General features: G+C 44.4%; 1 protein-coding gene across 1 annotated transcript in view; it reads left to right on the forward strand.

Annotated features, from left to right (window-relative positions):
• Positions 1–2,436: 2,436 nt before the first annotated feature.
• MYO7B (myosin VIIB) overlaps positions 2,437–19,141 on the forward strand; it is a gene marked incomplete at both ends in the record, with an annotated part of 43,483 nt that continues 26,778 nt past the window's right edge. The window contains 18 exons of the mRNA XM_084267439.1: positions 2,437–2,454; positions 3,691–3,804; positions 4,421–4,573; positions 5,659–5,843; positions 6,393–6,514; positions 7,171–7,313; positions 7,405–7,518; positions 9,006–9,159; positions 10,074–10,150; positions 10,456–10,575; positions 10,756–10,898; positions 12,042–12,252; positions 12,725–12,860; positions 13,092–13,252; positions 16,049–16,186; positions 17,136–17,288; positions 17,795–17,893; positions 18,454–18,548. Coding sequence (XP_084123565.1) covers positions 2,437–2,454; positions 3,691–3,804; positions 4,421–4,573; positions 5,659–5,843; positions 6,393–6,514; positions 7,171–7,313; positions 7,405–7,518; positions 9,006–9,159; positions 10,074–10,150; positions 10,456–10,575; positions 10,756–10,898; positions 12,042–12,252; positions 12,725–12,860; positions 13,092–13,252; positions 16,049–16,186; positions 17,136–17,288; positions 17,795–17,893; positions 18,454–18,548 — 2,336 coding nt within the window. The remainder of the gene's footprint in view (positions 2,455–3,690; positions 3,805–4,420; positions 4,574–5,658; positions 5,844–6,392; positions 6,515–7,170; positions 7,314–7,404; positions 7,519–9,005; positions 9,160–10,073; positions 10,151–10,455; positions 10,576–10,755; positions 10,899–12,041; positions 12,253–12,724; positions 12,861–13,091; positions 13,253–16,048; positions 16,187–17,135; positions 17,289–17,794; positions 17,894–18,453; positions 18,549–19,141) is intronic.

Raw genomic sequence — 19,141 nt, forward strand, 5'->3', positions numbered from 1 at the left:
AAAGGTCACACAGCTTGTCAAGCACTTCCTAGTTCCCATTTGCTGTCCAAATAGCTCTCCTTATGGTTAAGACACTGGTGCACCCCACAACAGTGGCAGTACCTTGCACACAGGGGTATAATTACTCCTTCCATTAAGTCTGAAGAAAGGGTTGCTTATGCACCCACGGATTTTTAAGACAGACCACGATTTATGGAAGCTATTTATACCTTCCCACGTAACACAGGTTTAAAAAGTGAAAGCTATAGGAAAACAATTGATAAAGTGAGACCTAATTCTCTCACTGCAATGTTTTATTTTAACACTGAGGTTTATTAAAACAAGAGTGAGAACACTATGGCAAAGCTGAACTGCTCCTTGAGGGTTTTTTTAATGGCAATCTTAATTTTTTGAGAGCATGAATTTAAAAAAAAATAAAGCAGCAACTTGAAACACTTTTCTTTATAATTTAGTTGCAAAGCTCTAAACCTCAGAAACTTGTATAGCTCCACCACAAAATGAAGATAGGTCATAAAATTATTGAAATGATTCAGTCAGAAAAGTAATGAAATCTGGGTACCTCTCAAAAACATCTACCATCCATGTTACACAGAGGGGCAGTTAGAAGAAAACTTAAACATAAGATTTTAAAGCCTTTAGAAATTACAGAAGAAATCCTGAGAGTTTCAGTGAAATTACTGATGAAGTATCCCATTATTCTTTAATATTATTGGTATTGCAAACTGGGATTTTGATGATAATCTGGTAGTTTTATGTGGTAGCACAGGTAAAAAATGGAACTTCCAACTCAGTCTAATTTCTGGTTTGCTTTTTTTGCTTAAACATTCCAGAGAACCTGTCCAAAGCCTAGGCAAGCACACTTTAGGGCCAGAATAAAATAACTTCCCAAAAGGCTGTGAGCAATTGAGATTTGAGTGTAAAGATAAAACTGGAACAAGTGTCTGTCTCCTTCGTGGAGGATGTTCTGAGAGATCATGGACTGGCCTGGAATAAGTGTCAAAGATCATTTTCTGGTCCTGTAGTGTCCACTCATCTTCTGAAGTGGTTTCCAAGCAGGTTGCTGTGAAACGGGAATGCACAAAAGGGACCGAGGTGGTTCAGGATGTCCTCACTGTGCATGAGCTGTAAAATATGCTTGAGATAAAATGCCAAGAAAACATCACTGATAATAGATGATAAAAGGGTAAAAATATAATGAACTTCTGGCCCAAGGTTAGCACTTCATGGGGCACTTTGCTTACTGCAAGCATTTCATTCTTATTATTCACTCTGAGCTGAGCCTTTTCTCTGGGTGTGCTGGATCCTTCAGAGGAAGGGAGGGAGCAGAATGGGTCACAACAGCTGTAAGAAGTTTGTGAACACAAGGCTGTGGAGATCTGGCCTGATGTCTGCTGCACACAGCAGCTACTGAACCACAGGTTAGCCAAGAGCCTTAGCATGCAGAGATCATTCCTGCTTGTAGGAAGAGATAATACAGGGGAAAAAAGGTCTGGAACTCTGGGAACATTTAAAGAGAACTTAGCAATGAGCCTGTGGTTTGCCACACCCAGTAAAAGACATACAGCAGCCTTCCTGCTCTATGTAGCAAGAGTGCGAGCCAGCAAATCACACCTACTCCTGGATCACTCCCAAAATCCAGCTACAGTAGCCACTGGGACAAGAAACAGCTTCTGAAGACTTTGGTTCATTGGCTGATCACAGCCTAAAGAGCATCAAGCCTTAATCAAAGCACTGGTGTAGATGTCTGGCCACTGATCTTTTCACTGTTACGTTCTTGATAGAGAGCTCCTAATGTTATTGTGGTTCCCTCCCATTCCTTATTTTGCTGCTCAAGTCTTCATTCCAACCCCTCCCATCCCAGCCAAGGAAAGTGAACTGATAGCCTCAGTTTCTGTACAGTGAAGCTGTCAGGGTCTGAGGGAACGGAGCAGCTCGGGAATGTACAAATTAAAGCTGTGCCACTGAGCTAGGAACTGACCTGCTGACCAGCCAAAGCCAACTCTGTGGTGCCTCAAATGATATTGCATTGTGGGGTCTTTTTATTTGTGAGCCAGACTTGGAGTTTAGCCAATGAATGTGCCTAGCATTTGACTGAGGGAATGATTTGGCATGAATGTGTGCAGCAGCCTCTTCAGAGTCCAGAGCATCTCCAGAGTCATGTGGCAGAACCAAGAGCAGACCTCCACCCCAACACTCCAAGTTCTTTGCTTTGGGTAGAGAGTTTCATTGTTTCTACATTGGGTGTATCTTGTTATCATCTCTTTTACTTTTACAAAGTCAATAAACAGAATTATTATAAGGCATTTTGCTGTTATTTTTGCAAGGAAACATCTCCAGGAACTCCACTGCCTGCTCTGATCAAAGCCTAAGCTGTTTTCTGGCCTAATGTTATATTCTTCTTGGCACTGCAGGTTACATACAGTGATCTGAAACATAATGGTGGTTTTCAGAAAGGTAAGTCCTGTTCTTTGCTGTGATGTACTGATTAGCCTGAGGCCCAAAGAGGAGAAAATTATTTTCAACATCATGGTTCAACTGAAATAGAAAGTAGCAATAATCCAGTATCAACAAGGTATAAAATAATCTCAATGTAGACTAAAGATGCAGAGGTGCCATGGCTAGCCCAGACGTGCTCATGCTGAGCTGGTGACCTCTGTCACAAGGTGTGGCTCCGAAATGGCACCAATTACCCTCGGAGTTTTACTCAGTACAAATGAGAGCTGTTACGTCTGTAACGTTATTTATAACCTTGTGCCACGTTTATAGATCCTTTAGACTGCAGTTGTTGGGCTGTAAATGTAAGTCCATAAAGTCTTTTGAGATGAATAAGAAATAAATTTTCAGTAAACACCTTAAAACTTTGACAGTAAATGCCACAGTATATAACCAAAGTTGTATACAAGAAGACACTCAGGTAGACAGCCAGTTCACTCCCACTGAAGATCTGACCTAGAGCTGTGTTCAGTTTTCACTCCAGCCATTGCAGCAAAGCTTTCTGGTTGAATCTGGGTTGTTGCCTGGAGCAAGAGAAGGTGTTCCTGAGGGCTTGGGGTAGGGGAGTGTAACCACAGCAGTAGCACAAGTGACACCAAGATGTTGCTCATTCCTAGGAAAAGGCAGACATAGCTCGTACCTTCCTCCAGTGACAGCAGAGCAGTTCTTGCTTGCTTGCTCTGCAGAGAGACAGGATGTCATCAAGCCTCTACAAACATGAAGAGTTGGGCTGAATAAAGACTGTTGGGGTGGGTTTTGGGTTGGTTTTTTTTTTACCCAGAGAGAGATCATGGATGCACTCACATTTCTAAGGGATTTCAGCTATAGCAGAAAGAGTATTTATCTAAAAGCTCTTGTGAAAGAGCACTCTACTTTTCCAGCCATCTGTACATCTGTTTTTCTTTTTCCTAGTGATGTTTACTCTTTCAAGCATCTCTTCTGAAAGAATACCATAGCTAATGTGAGACTGCCCAGGCACTTTACCAGCATTCGCTATGCCCCTGCTGGTCTCTGGGAGGTAGTGGAGCTGAGTAGTTGCCATTAGACTGTACCGCCTGTGAGCTGTAAGAGCTTACCCAGTTAAACGCTGCTAAAGACATCAAATCACTAAAACTTTAAGGCCAAGAGAGGCATGACTACGAGCTACATGGCACAAAGTATGCCACTATACTTGATGATACCTTTTCTCCTCCCCAGGGTGATCATGTGTGGCTGGACACTCAACCAAACAGTGAATTGAATGTCCCTATCGGGGCAGTTGTGAAGGACTCTGAATCAGGACGGATCTTGCTGGAGGATGATGAAGGCAAGGTGGGCTATGCTATAACTTTCTGTAAAAGATGAACATGAAATTTTAAAATACAAAGTACAAAAAGAATGGTCCTATCGGGTCAGACCAAAGCTCCATCTAGCCAAATGGTCTGACTTTGAGAATGTCTGGTAAGATATACTGAAAGAAAGAACATAAAAATAAGACAAGTATAGGGTGATACCCTACTGCCCTCAGCACCATGAAGATTTAGAGCTCCCTGAGCTAGATTTTATATCTACATAGGAAATTGGCAGGCTCCAGTCCCTGAATTTGGTGACCTTTAAGTGAAATCACGATCCCGCTAAAGTCAGTTGGGTTTCAACCCCTACCTCATACCACTTTGGGGCTGTGATGACCTGACAGAGCTGTGCTCTGAATAATTCTAAATTTGCAGATATCCAGAACCCACCTTCAATGGCTTCATGCAGTTTTAAATCACCTGGTACTGGGGAGCAGTAAACCAGTTAATTCCTGTAGTTCACTCAACTGTCTGTTAGAATATGCTGTTCTGAGCATGGATTATATTGAATGTCACTCTGGTCTAACAGGAGTCTCTTTTGTTTGCCTTTGAGCAACACATTAAACACATTAGAGCTGATGCCTTGCCTTTTTCAGGAGCACTGGATCACAGCTCGGAACATGCACATGGTGCGCCTGATGCACCCCTCCTCTGCCGAAGGGGTGGAAGACATGATCCGCCTCGGGGATCTCAATGAAGCAGGCATGGTGCACAACCTCCTCATCCGACACCAGGAGCACAAAATCTATGTGAGTGTCAAGGTTGAGAAGCATAGTACCTTCAGGAACAACCTCTGCTATGCATTTAACGGTGTGACCTGAGCCCGCAGACCCCTCATACCTGGGGCACTCTGCCTCCTTTACTGACTGAGGTGCCAAGGAGGCACAACATAGCTTTTCCTCTTCTTTTATTCAAGTACTTTGCTGTGAAGAAGAGAGCTAGAAGCAGTCTCTGAAATCACAGATGCCCATAGGTGGTGGCCCTGCTGACTTTCTCCCACAGCAACCATTTCCACCAGTGACTGATGGTTAGCTAAATCCAGCCCATGCTACAGCTTAGTGCTGCTACTACCTGCAGCTGTGACACAGGACCAGACTAACTAGTATGCAGCAACATGTTTTGGATTGTCCTTTGGTCCAAGTCAATGTTTATTTATTTTTGATGTAATAAATCTGGATATTTAGGACACCTGCTTTCATTTCTTGTCCATTACAGGTTGGGTGACAGGGCTGTTTTCATTTCTTTGCTCTTTAGTTCACAGTTTGTGATACAATACTAATACTCAGATGTTTCCATACGCTGCCTCCCATGTTATACACACTAAGGGGGTGCCTCTTCCAACACATATGTGGTGATGTTTTGTGTAAGCAAGGGTCAATTTTGTAGATGCTGCAGTTATAACTATTGAGATGTGGGATGTAGACACGTTCTATTGGATTCCAGCAGCCTGAGACGTCTGATACAGAAGTTCTTGGGCAATATTATTGCCTCACATTTCTATGGCCTTCAACAGCCTCCTTCATTTCAATGGTGCTGGTGCTTACAGGTGTCACTAAATGCCTTTACAAACAGCACAACCAAAACTTTGCCCATTAGCAAAGCTCAGCTATATCTGAACTAGAACACAAAAGCAGCTTTACAAACACTACAAAACAGCTGGGATATTTAATAGCAGCTTGTAGTGAGGTACCAGGCTCTTAACCTCACCTAAGAGCTGCTGTGGATCTCCCAGATTTCCCACCTTTCCTCTTACAGATTTATACTGCAAGTGGCTTTGGTTGTTTTATTGTGTGTAGGTTTGCTGCTAGAGGTAATGCTTATAACTCTTTTCCAGACTTACACAGGATCAATCTTGGTGGCAGTGAATCCATACCAGCTGCTGCCCCTCTACACAGTCGATCAGATCAGACTGTACTGTAACAAGAGGATTGGAGAGCTACCACCTCATGTCTTTGCCATTGCAGACAACTGTTACTTCAACATGAAGAGGAATAAGAAAGACCAGTGCTGTGTTATCAGGTGACTGGACTCAGAGAGGATGAGTAGCAGAAACCAAGTCTGGCATGTTTTTGGGACACTTTTGTGGATGTTGGAGATATTCCAAATGGAAGGGCCCAGAAAAGACTAGAGGCAGCAGGAAGGAAATATTTTCTCCCTTGCTACTTCATTTCCATTTAGGGCTGCAAAAGGTAGAACATAAGCAAGGGATTTCTGAAGTCCATGTTTTCCCCCAGAATCTTTGAGTGTGGTGATATATTCTGAACATTCCGCATTGAAAATCTGGCAATGCATTAAAGAGGAAAAGAAAGCTGTCATTTAATTTGCACTGGTACAGAATGTCTTCCATGGATTTGCTTGCTTTCAATCAGAGGGAGAATTCAGTCCTCAGTCTGAGTCTAAAAAACCAACTTAAATTTAAGACTAAAATTCTCCAGTCCTCCATGAAAGACACTCACAGGGTAAATATAAGTGGGATTTTTTTTTTTTAATTTTTAACTTGGTCTGCCATTTTGCCCTAGCCAAAAAAAGAAGAAAAGAAATCTGTAATGATCTTTTTTCTTACTGCAGTGGAGAATCTGGAGCTGGAAAGACTGAAAGCACAAAGCTAATACTACAGTTTTTGGCAGCTGTCAGTGGCCAGCATTCCTGGATAGAGCAGCAAGTTCTAGAGGCCAACCCCATTCTGGAAGGTGAGTTCTTTAGCAAATGTGCCTGATTTACCATTCTCATTGTAGGATTTTTGTATTGGGATTAAAAAAAAAAAAAAATGAAACAGACTATTGCTTTTGTATAACTGCTAAAAGCCATGAAACACAGGGTAGAGGTTCTCTAAACTTCTCTGCCATGCCCCCAGCAGCTCCCATGTAGGAGGAGGTGCCACTATAGTATCTAACCAGGAACTGTGGGACCACAAGGGTCCTTGGGAAAGCAGAGCCCATGGTAAAGCCCCCCTGGGTTTAGAGGGACTGCACTAAATGGTAGCAAAGCAACTAGCCAAGCAGGGATGTATCTACAGGGGAGCTCCCTAAGACAACCATCTTCCTCTGTAGAGGGATCAACTGTGTTCCCAGTAAGAAATTCTGGAAGTCTTCAGACTTACACAGCTCTCTTGGCTGGCCAGATATAGGCTGCATTTGGATCATCTGAATGTGCCTTTTAGGACCCAATTCTGCCTGCCTCTCCCTTTAGGAGGCAGCCTGAGAGCAGACATTCTTCAGTGCTTGTGAGCACTGTCACTTGGACCACGATGTGTAAAATACAAGCAGCAAAAAAAAAGAAGGGCATAAAAAAAATAGACTTGATGTTCAGTAACTGCAATAATCCAGATACTCTCTCTGCCCATCAGCTTTTGGGAATGCCAAGACAATTCGGAATGACAATTCAAGCCGCTTCGGGAAGTACATTGACATCCACTTCAACCAAAGCGGCGTGATACAAGGGGCCCGGATAGAACAGTTTCTTCTGGAGAAGTCCCGGGTCTGCCGGCAGGTGAGGGCGCTGGCAGATGGGCATCCTGCCTGCTCCTGTGTTACAAGCTTATGCTGACAAGGCTGTCCACTGGCCTATTTTGTTCTTCTAGGCTCCAGAGGAGAGGAACTATCACATCTTCTACTGCATGCTCATGGGGATGAATACAGAGCAGAAAAAGATGCTGAATCTGGGCACTGCTTCGGAGTACACTTATCTCACTATGGTAACAGTTTCTGTTTTCTTCCCCATTGTCCCTCTGCCATTTGCTTCTCCCAGTGAGCAATTCCAATCAATAGGAGCAGCAGATGGGTAGTTATCAAAAACCTGAACAGTTCTTTTCTTAGAATACCAGAAGCAGGTACACCAAAAGTGCTGGGACCCTCAGTTCCAGATCTTTATCGAAATGCCCACCAGTGGGAGGCAGCTTGTGGCAGGTTCAAAGCTCTCTAATAAAGTCAGACTTAAGAAACACAAAGGACATCTTAAAGTAGGTGGGAAATCTTTCTCACTTTCACAGGTACTCAGATTTCACATCTCATGCCAGGGAGAATCCTAATCAGGTATTTAGGGGAAAATAAAAAAACAGAACCAGTGCCAAGAATCCTAGTGCTTGTATCTGATAAATCTTCTACATGTAATGCAGAAAGCTAACGTTCCATCTCCCCACCATCAGATGATGTTAGTGTCTGTGTCTGGGTTTACGTTATCATAGTGGCAGGAGTGGCATGCTCATAGGTGAGATTTTTTGAAAACAGCTAATTGCTTGGCTGAGGGCACGAAAGGCATTGTGAAAATCCTGTTCTTTAGCCTGTGCTGATACCTCATATTCAGTATGTCAGCTGGTTTTATTTGGGCTCTTCTACAGCAGTGGGAAAATGGGCTAAGTCCTGCCCCTGATGAAGCTAATGGGAGCTGGGCATCTAGTTTCAGAGGAAATTAAATCCAGCCTATAAAGCTCTTCCTGGAGTCTCAAAAGCAAAACCCAGTAAAATTGCTGGAGATTTTTTCAAATGCGACGCTTTCAGAATAGCAGTGATCTTGCAGCAAGGGCTGATGAGTGCAAATCACATCTTGGCCATTCTTGAAAAAGGCCTGAAGTTCCTTGGGTCAGCAGTAGGGCAGTATAATACAGAGATAGGAGGATTAGATTAAAGGAGAACATATCCATGGTTTTGTGCAGTCAGCTGTTGTCACACGCTGACACATTTACATGCTGTAAATTGACATACTTCACTTGGATGCTTCCATCTGCCTGCCACTAGATCCTGATATTCTTATTTTGAGATTTGCTTTCTAGTACTGATCCAATCCTACTTGCTTTGATTTGGGATTAGGGCTATTAATTGTCTATTGACAAGGTAGAGAGAGGTAACAGGCAGGGCTTTGTAAGTGCAGGTAGTCTTATCACAGTTTTCTGACCCTGTGTGTCCCACAGCACCCTTCCCCTCAGCTTTTGCTCTTGTCTTCCTCAGTATTCAGTCTAGCCCTAGGGAAATGCATTATTTAGCCCTCTGCTAATGCGTTCTTGGGAGTAGAGATGAAGGAAGGAGAGGATGTAGAATGCTTAAATAGGTTTTTACTTTGCATGTCATAGCAAGAGGCTCACAGGGCATCCACGTGGTGTGCAATGGTTTGTCAGCCTGCAGGTCCTTTCTTCCTTGTATGGGTACCAGGAAGGGTTTCCTTACCTGTGGGTGTGGTGTCCCGCAGGGTAACTGCACATCTTGCGACGGCCGGAATGACGCCAAGGATTATGCCCACATCCGCTCGGCTATGAAGATCCTCATGTTCTCAGATTCTGAGCACTGGGACATCAGCAAGCTGCTGGCTGCAATCCTGCACCTGGGGAATGTAGAGTTCGAAGGTAAACTCAGCATTGCCTGTACCTGGCATTTCCTCAGACTCCTGGTGAACACCTAAAGGTGCTGCCTGCTTCCATCTGTACAGATCAGGCTATGCTGCTCTGCAGTGCTGGAAGGGTTGGAAGGGCAGGCAAATATGCACCATGAAATTGTAATTCATGGCTCCGTGGCCTTGTAAAAAAGCATCACCTTATTATTATTTTGTCATGCCATCAGGTTTCCATGGTTACAAATAGGCCCTTATCACCCAAACGGAAACAACAGATTATATAATGCCATGTTACACTTGCTGACTGTTGCGCTATGCAAGCCAGAGGCCACAGGAGCAATTGAGTGATGTTTGCTGTGGAGATGACAGCACTCATTTTCAGGGCTGGGTTTGGTGAATACTCACCCCACTTCTGGTATGGCACTGTCACTCTCTGAGAAGCCAGAAGCTCTCAGCCTTTAGAAAGGGACACTTTCTCGCTTCATGATGCAGAGAGCCCAATGCAGTGACAGCAGCTGGATTCTCTGGAGTAACGCTGGCTGCTACAGCGAGGGATTTCTCACATTCCTTTCTAAGTTTCCCACAAGCCTAATACATGGTACAAAATATTTTCAGAAACACATTTTCTGAAGTCAGTTACCACTTCCTTAGATCCACATTAGCTGCTATTAAAATTAATAACCTTGTCAGTTTTGCTCCTGTTTTCAGCCTGATGTTCTGGAGTTGTGAGGGCCCCATACACTCCTGGATCTCTGGTGAAATCAGGACCCTCCTTAGTAAAATGATCAAACCCAGAGAGTTTCAAAAGGGAACTTAGAGCCTTGCCACATTCCCAGAGCTACCAGGTTACAGAAATACAGCTGCAGTAACATCACAGCCCCCCACCAGGAATTATTCACCCTGAGATTGACCGTTTCCTTGTTGTAGCGGCTGTGTACGACAACTTGGACTGCTCTGATGTGATGGACTCACCACACTTTTCAATTGCTACCAAATTGCTTGAGGTAATGACTCTTGTGCTCTCTTTACTGGCTCTCTCCTTCACCCGTGTTCCAAGCTGCACAGCATGTCTCTGTGGAGTGCTTACGTATGGATGTACATATAGTGGGCAGGTCCCCTTCTTCCTGCTAACATGCAAGTGATGCTGTTGCAGATGTCTCTCTGAACTGGGAGGCCTTTAACTGGGAGAGCAGGCTGCCAGTGAATGCTGCTGGACAGGCAGTTTGTCAGAGCCCTCTTCCCGAGACAGACTTTGCTGGATCTCCTTTATCCACCTGGAATGACTGGCTTGCCATGGCTCTTCCTCTAGGTGGACTCCAGTGAACTCCAGAACAGCCTCACAAACCTCTCCATCATTGTCCGAGGAGAAAGCGTGTCCAGGCCTCTGAACGTAGTTCAAGCTGCAGATGGGAGGGATGCCTTTGTGAAGGTACTGGGGCTTATATCTTCTCTGTTTGAAGGGTGGGGATGCTTCCAGAGCTGTCTTCCTGGTCGAGGAGCCTTATGTGGCAAACATCCACCCAGAGAGCTTCAGCCCCTTGTAGTTCTCAGGCATAGTCTGGCAGCACTGTAGCAGCGTGACAGCAACTCTTATTTTTTTTTCCCTCAGGGTATATATGGACGGATTTTCCTGTGGATAGTGAATAAGATCAACTCAGCCATTTTCAACCCAGCTTCTCAGAAGCCTAAAGACAGACGTCAGTCCATTGGGCTGTTGGATATTTTTGGGTTTGAAAACTTCAGCAACAACAGGTAGGGGGCTCTAGATTCATTTCCACTGGAAACCTGATAAACAGCTGAAGTAAAGGGAAAGAATGAAAAAACCAGACACATGCTCTTTCGTGATCATCCTGAGTCTCAGAAAAGCACTGAAATTTCCATCAGTGAATTTTCCCAATGATGATCACACACAGATTTAATTTTTCTTCAGTCTCAGTTATATTTGTGCCTCCTCCCCCAGCCTTCATTTTGGTGCAGCCATTGCATGTGTCTATCCCAAAACCTCAGGAATTTCTCAGAGGACATCGCTACGAAGCTGCTATGAGCAGGCAGCCACTATGTAAGGATGTAGCATGTCCCATGTCTCTGTATCCAACTTTCTTGCTCCCTTCTCTCGGGACACATTTTGCAAAGAGTACAAAGGAGGCTGTGTTGTGTTTCCCCTTTCAACTCATGCTTCCATCTTGCTCAGTGTTCCCATCCCTACGGGGGCAGCAGTTCTCACAGCTGTACGATACTGTACCACCCCTACTCCACAAACCATCAGCACACACTCTGCAGCATTTTCCAATCCATTTCAGCTGAAGCATTTTGCTTCCTTTCAACAAGATAATGTTCCTCACTGAGCTGTGGAACACGGCCTAGCATCTTTTCAGCCCATCTTCTCTCTTTTGTGTTCTCCCCTGTTGTTTTATGCTATCTCCAAAGGCTGTGGTCCATGTGGGGCCTCACTGTGGAGAGTGCTCCACAGGCATACACAGTGTGCCACAGCAATTGCAGGTAACCAAATTCAGACACAGTATTAAGGAGCAACTAACCAAAGAAGCGGTAGTGTCAGTGTAAGTAAAAACATGTCACACACTCTTTCAGCCAAGCCTTTTTCACCATTATGTACTCCCCTTTATCTCTAGAGTTTCTTGAAAGACTTACAAGATTTTTCCTTGCTTAGCAACACTCAGTCACCACTTAGCTCATTTCTGCTTATCTTTATCACAGCAGAAGATGTATCCCTAATACTGCTAAGACTGGCAACATGTGGTGGTGGTGATAGTTAACACTGTGGAATATAGCAGTAATATATCTGGATATGTATTTAATACAGAAACTAAACAAATACCATAGAGCAGTATAGCACTGGCTGAGGATTACTGTAGGTTCCCATCTTGTGTCCCCCAGTTTTGAGCAGCTGTGCATTAACATTGCCAACGAGCACCTTCAGCAGTTCTTCGTGCACCATGTCTTCAAACTGGAGCAAGAGGAATACCTTGCAGAGAACATCACCTGGAATAACATTGACTTCACTGATAACCGCCAAGCTTTGGAAGTCATCGCACTCAAGCCCATGAACATCATCTCCCTCATTGATGAAGAGAGCAGGTTCCCAAAGGTAAATTTCTGGTCTCACTTGTGACTCCTGGCTTTGCATTCAGCTCACAAGAAAGTGCACAGCTGGCTTTTGGATACATTATGAGAGGCAATGTCTTCCCCCCATAGATGTTCCTTTAAAATTAGCTCACTATACAAACTTTTCACTCTCTGATGGACTGTGCTTTTCCTGGTACCCCTGCTGTTGAAACTCTTACAGCTGTTTCAGACAGAGAAGGAAGGAGTCTGGATCATTTTACAAGGACTTCTTAGGACATCTTGGAATTCATATATTGTCTGAGTATTGTTCTGGTGTTGGTCTGGGCTGCAGCTTGCTCCTTCTGCTCCTGGATGGCAGACCTAGTTGAGCAATGTGAGGAAACGCTATTCTGCATTTTTCTGTCTCTGAGCACCCTTTCTGTCTGTTCACTGAGCACAGGCCAGTGCTGGGGGAATTGGTTTAACCGTCTTTGTCTGGCTGTGTTTGCTTCTAGGGCACAGATGCCACCATGCTCATCAAAATCAACTCCCTCCATGGCAAAAGTAAAGTCTACATCCCACCTAAGAGCGTCCATGACACCAAGTTTGGCATCAACCACTTTGCTGGTGTTGTCTTTTACGAATCAAAAGGTGAGCCTATCTCTGCTGAATACAGAGGGTGAAGAGAAGGGCATGACTTGCCCTGGATGTGTGACATTCCAGGGTGGTGTTGATCTGAAGTCAGATCAGGGGGTCAGCAGAATTGCTCTGAACTAATCTGCAGGTCACTGTAAATTAAGTGGATTTTAGCTAGACAGAATGGTGCTGGAGCCAGCAGGCTGCAGAGGTGACTGAGGTGCTGATTTTGTTTCCATCATATAGATTTCCTGGAGAAAAATCGGGACACACTGAGTGCTAATGTGATGCAAGCGGTTCATTCCTCCAAAAACAAATTCCTGAGAGAGATTTTCCAGGTGGAAACAACCACGCCTAGTCTGGGACGTGGGACCATCCGGCATCTTGGAGCTGACCAGGCCTACAAGGTTGGCTTTACTGGCACTGGGTTGCAGAAACAATTAATCTCTCCTCCCTTCCCCTAGGCTGTGACTATTGTCGACCTCCTCTTTCTTCTGCACTGTCTCTACAAATCCCCAGTCATCTCATTCAACTAATTTCTGCAAAGGAGTCTGCAGGAAAAGTCAGGGTCTGGTGTTCATGCTGTGAACAAGCATAATGTCAGTCCTGCCTCCCAGGACACAGGCCATGCCTGCAGGCTGTCACAGACGCATGAGTTGTGCTACCTCCACACATAACTGGATGGGTTTGCTGTGTGCCTGCCTGGGCATCCACACCACCAGTGTAGGGGTACATTAGTAGGAGGAAACTGTAGTGCAAAAGGTCCGTTGGAATGGAACAAGGCAGCAGTGCAAAGCCAGTGCCCACCCAGACCCCAGCTCTGCTGTCACACTGCACACACAGCCAGTCTGCTGTGACAGTAATGCCACAGTCTGACTGGGAAACTAGCAGGAGGGCCCTGGCCGCCTTCTTGCAGAGGGCTGCCAGGTTAGCACAACAGAGCACATAGCTGTGCTGGCACACAAAGACACTCTGTGTCCAGTTCCCAGTGTCACCTGTAGACAGTCTCACTGCCCCACTTATGGCTGTGACTTTAGCTCTCCCTTTAGTCTGTGGGTGCTAATTATCACACAATCACCTGCGCTCCATGGCATCTTGGCCTGTGCCTTGTGGAAATGAGCTTGTGAAGTGCAATGTGCTGGAACAGTGGACTGAGGCAGAGTTCAAGTTCTCTGCCCTGCTGCAACTTTCATATACCTTGACTTCTGAGCATTTAACTACCCAGTGTCATTAAGGTACCTAATGTCTATATATTGAGTTTTCCTGCCAGGGTATGGAACAGCTTGCTGTCTCACCTGTAATCTGTCTATTCTTCTGGCTTTGTTTTCTGATTCTGTCCTTTCTTCCTCAGCCTTTATCCCAATGTGGCTTTCTGCTGTCCAGAACATCTGGCCATGGACAGGTAAACAACCTGGGGGAGATAAGTGTCAGAAATGATACAAGCAGCAACAGAGAACTGGCTTAGTACCTCTTAAATACTATAAATACCTTCAGACTAAATATCAAGTCTATCCATATTGCTCTAATGCTCATATATTTTTTGCCTCTACAAATGAGGTTGTGTTACTGGAAAAAAACCTTTCCTTAGATTTAGAAAGCACATCAGCATGTCAAGAAAGAAGGCACTAAACGTGGGCTACCACCTATTTCAAAAAGCACAAAAGTTAGCTGAAAACCCCCTATTAATTTCAAACACCTTGGGCCACCGTAGGGGAGCCCAAGGAGCAGGATACAGCAAAGAACAGCGAATGACGTGCCAGAAGAAACTTTGCTGTCCTAAGATCTCAGAGTTGATCTCCTGACTCACCAGGGACAAAAGTCACCACTGTCTCAACAACAAATTCAGCTTTAACAATGTTTTATGTGTGAGATGATGAAGGAATGAGCTTCAGACTTGTGTGGCCATCCCGCTAATTTACTGGTACAGCAGGAAGGCCTCTAAGATTTTGGAATGCAAATTGCTTTTAACTCTTGTATAGCTTAAACATATATGCTGCTATCATATCTACTTCAAACAGCTGGTTGCTAGCCCTAAGATGCATCAGAACTCCTATGAAACGTTCCTAGAACTGTTTTCCAGAGGCATGCCCAGAGAGGCTGTGGAAGCCCCATCCCTGGAGATGTTCAAGGCCAGGTTGGACGAGGCTTTGGGCAACCAGATCTAATGGAGGGTGTCCCTACCCATGGCAGGGGGTTTGAACTAATGATCGTGAGGTCCCTTCCAACCCAAAGCGTTCTGTGATTCTCTGAATGTTTGGGCGCTGGAGGGCAGCATTGCCCTGTAGCTAAAGCAGAAGGTGGCGAGTGTTAGAAAGGACACCTGAAACGTAAGAACCAGCAGAATGAGGTACTGAAAAGACCATAAAAGTGAGGGAAGCCATTGGACTTTAAATTATTTACTTGGAAGAAACTAAACAAGCCCCCGCCCCACCGCTCCCCAAACCAAACTAGCTGTATTGTACTTGGAACCTGCACTGTATTAGGAGGTAGAAGCTTATGCCTATTGTGATGATCCATGAGAAAAACACATAGGTGGAGCTGTGCTTTCAGAGGAGGTGGGGACGTCAGGAGCTCACTGCAACCAGGTGCAATCCCCCTGGGGTTTACATTGCGAACAAATTCAACCCAGGAGTGGTGAGGCATAAACCACATTATAAGCAGCCATAAATAGAGTGGCTCTTACCTTATGCTCCAGTAAAAGTTTGCCTTGCTTGCAAGGCAATCAGTCATCCTAATCCCTAAGAAATGAGCTGTTCTGGATCTTTAGTATTCCCAGTTAAGTATGAGATGGTTGCAAAATGTCTGCCCGGAGGTTATTACTGCTTTGGGAGTGGCTGTTTCTCACCAAGCTTTCAGGCACACGCCCATGAATAATAGCTTGGCACCCAGGCCCTACACTAAACACAGCCCTGGTTGGAAGAGACACTCCTGTGTGGGCTCCTGCGGGTGGAATTTGTTCTACCACAGCCAACCCCATGGCTAGAGCTTAATGCCCAAGTAGGTGAAAGAACTAAGTGGAGTTTCTTCACAGGAATAACTCCAAATTAATAAGATACAGATGGCAGATTTAGCTCCCATGTAGGTAAATATTTTGTTTTCTGCAGCTGTGGGATACTGTTCCATTGTACAAACATACAAAGATTTGTTAATTGGCCCTATGACAATGAATGATGTAGCAGTCAGCATGTGCTTACTCTTTCCAGGGCCTGGATACGACCAAACGGATCTCTACTCTGGGAGGACAGTTCAAGCAGTCCCTGGAGAAGCTGATGAAAATCCTTGAGCAGTGCCAGCCATACTTCATCCGCTGCATCAAGCCGAATGACTACAAGAAACCACTGGTAATGGTTTAACAATATGAGGTCTTGTTTTCAGTAAACTTTTTAATGAGAAAAAGCTGCCAGTTGCTGTGTAGCATTTTGTGTCTGTACTTCAGCCAGGAACAGCTGGAGTACAGGCTATTACTAGAATAAAAAGGGTGGTAGGACACAGCACTGTTAATTTACAAAAACATCTCTAAAAGCATCATAGAGTAAAAGATGGCAAAAGAGCAGGCAGGTGTATTGCTGGGAGGAGTTGTAAAAGCCTTTCCTGTGAAGATAAAGACAGAACTGAAGAATTTCTAGCCCCTCAACAAGGGAATGAACACAAACACCCAATAGGACCCAACAATGATCACACTATAAAATAGCCTGAGAGAGAATAGGAGAGCTGTTGGTGTTTGAGAAGGGTGGCATGGCTTACTTTGACACTACAGAGGAAGAAAAGAGACTGTCACTGAGACACTGGGCTGGAACTTGAGAGATCATGACCCAGTTCTACCTTAAAACTTGTACAGTGTTGGTCAAGTGACTTCTAATGATTTCTAATTACTGCCTGTGCATAGTGAGCCTCTCCTAAATCTGCAATACAAGCAACTAGCAGCACTCATGATGTGTTTTGCCTGGCTATGCCCTAAGTTGCTATTGCAGTTATTTGGACCTGCAAAATTATATGAACAACTTATTGTTCATGTGAAATTGCAGTTCTAGAATTTACAGTTGTTGCTAAAGCCAGACTTCAGTTAATGGACTGTTTCCACTGATGATAAACACAAATTTGAAGACCCTTTGGGGTGACCTGTTTATACCTGTAATGTATTAATTCATGGCACTAAAGAAGTGCAATTTAAAAAACATAGTTGGCCATCTTGCAGGCACTCTGAGGCTGGAGGTTAGTACAGGTTCTGAGGAAAGCTTCAAGCAGCCTCTTTCAGTGCTAAGTCTCCTCCTTGTTTGCTTTCCTTTTCAGTTGTTCGACCGGGAGCTGTGTATCAAACAGCTGCGATATTCGGGGATGATGGAGACCATTCAGATCAGGAAAGCTGGCTACCCAGTTCGCTACAGCTTTGAGGAGTTCTTTGAGAGATACAGAGTTCTCCTGCCGTGGGGTCTTCGACAACAGGCATGTTAGCACAAACCTGGTTTAAGGCTAATCTAACTATTCCTTATGAGGCTTTAGTCTTTCCCACAGTAGAAAGTTCTTGGATTAGAGCTGTCATCACACTAACTGTCATCCTAGTGACTATAGCTAAATACTTACATACTCACTTGGTCCTTTACCAAAATGGTAGAGGTGCTTTTCGGTCCAGCTATCCTTGGCTTGTTCCACACAGACATCCCAGGTAGGATGGCATCCCCATTGCCTTCAGATGTTTCTTCTCTGTAACCACACACTTCTGAGGTCTCTAACATCCTCCTCACACTTGAACTCTGGAATGTTTGGCTACTTTCCTCCTTCTCTTGACTATTTGAGCTGAACCACTTTCATTCGTTATACTGTCAGCCCAGAGGTCTTTAAGACCTCATCTGTTTCTGTTCTTTGCCCTTTGAAATGCAGGGCAATAGATCCTTACATAGTGTGCTGTGTTTCCAACCAAGCCCTAACACCATGATGCTTTTGCACATCAGCTGAAGAACGATGCTCGACAGAGCTGTATCAGAATCTCCGAAGCAGCGCTGGGCAAGGATGAAAGCTGGCAAATTGGCAAGACCAAGATTTTCCTTAAAGTAAGTAGAAAGGGCAGTATATTATTTCTTCTCCTGAAAAAACTGGGTGCTTCACAGTATAGCTCGACCTCCTTGTGCAAGAGCGGTGATCCAAAGGACTGGGTTCTCTTGTAAACTCTCTTTTGAGTCTGAGGCTGGATCTTTGTTCCCAAAGGTCAGGTAATTTAATGGACACAGTTATGTGTAGGAGAGGTGGATCCTGTTCCTGTGTTCCAGTGTTGCAGCTAAAACAGTACAGTGCAATGAACTGGTTTCTGCTCAAGCTGGGAGTATAAAAAAGAAAGAACAGGATACCAGCACGCCATTGCAGGGGACTTCCTTGTCTGTGGCATTCCCCAAGGTAAAAATAGTCTTACTGCAGGCAGATTATCTGCTTGTTCGTGGCTACAGCCGGGCAAGGTGTGGTCAGGTGGTGTGCACTCTTCCTACTGCTGTTCCACAAATGCATTTTTATTGCACTATGTCATGCTGATTTTGGACCTCTTTCAGACCCTGTGTCCAGTTTTCAGACGTTGTGGGGATGTCTGCTCAGCTGGCATATCCACACTTTGTTTTAACAGGATCATCATGATACAATACTGGAGTTGGAACGCCAAAATTTACTGAGAGACAAGGTTCTTCTTATCCAGAAGGTGATGAGAGGATTGAAGGACAGGTCAGTGATCTACAGAAGGCAATCTGGTTTGGTTTGGTTTGGTTTGAAGCAGTAATCTTTGTGGGGCAGTTTAACACAATCTGTGAGGCATTTCAAGCATGAAATGTAACAGTCCAAACCTTCCTCTAGCCCTAAATTCAGCGCTTGTCATGTAACAGCGCACAGTGAATCTATACAGGTTTTGAACAAAGATTTGTTCTGGCTCAGTTTCTTTATTTTCATGATGCTTTTCAAAATGCAGGGCTTTGGCACATGCAGCTTGTATGAAGAGGAAGGGCTGGAAAGAGGATTTGCATTTCATATTTTTAGTAAACAGTAGGAAGTTGGAAAGCAGAAAATCCCCATGGAATCTGTGTCCTTCTCAGAGCTATAAGGACTTTCTTATTTAAGATGCTGCTTCTTTGATACAAGACAGAGAATCAGAGAGAAGCTAACTAGCCCTTTTCTTTGCTAAAGACACACAATTCTTGCATTTTCTCTGGTATAGTTTGAAACATCTTCAGAAGTGAAATTTAGTCACTGTCAAGTAAATGTTTGTCCTCATTACACAAATTACATCAAGATTTGTACTTACTAACTTTGTGTCTCCCAAC

Source organism: Gallinula chloropus (genome assembly GCF_964237585.1).
Source record: "Gallinula chloropus genome assembly, chromosome: 8".
Lineage (NCBI taxonomy): Eukaryota > Metazoa > Chordata > Aves > Gruiformes > Rallidae > Gallinula > Gallinula chloropus.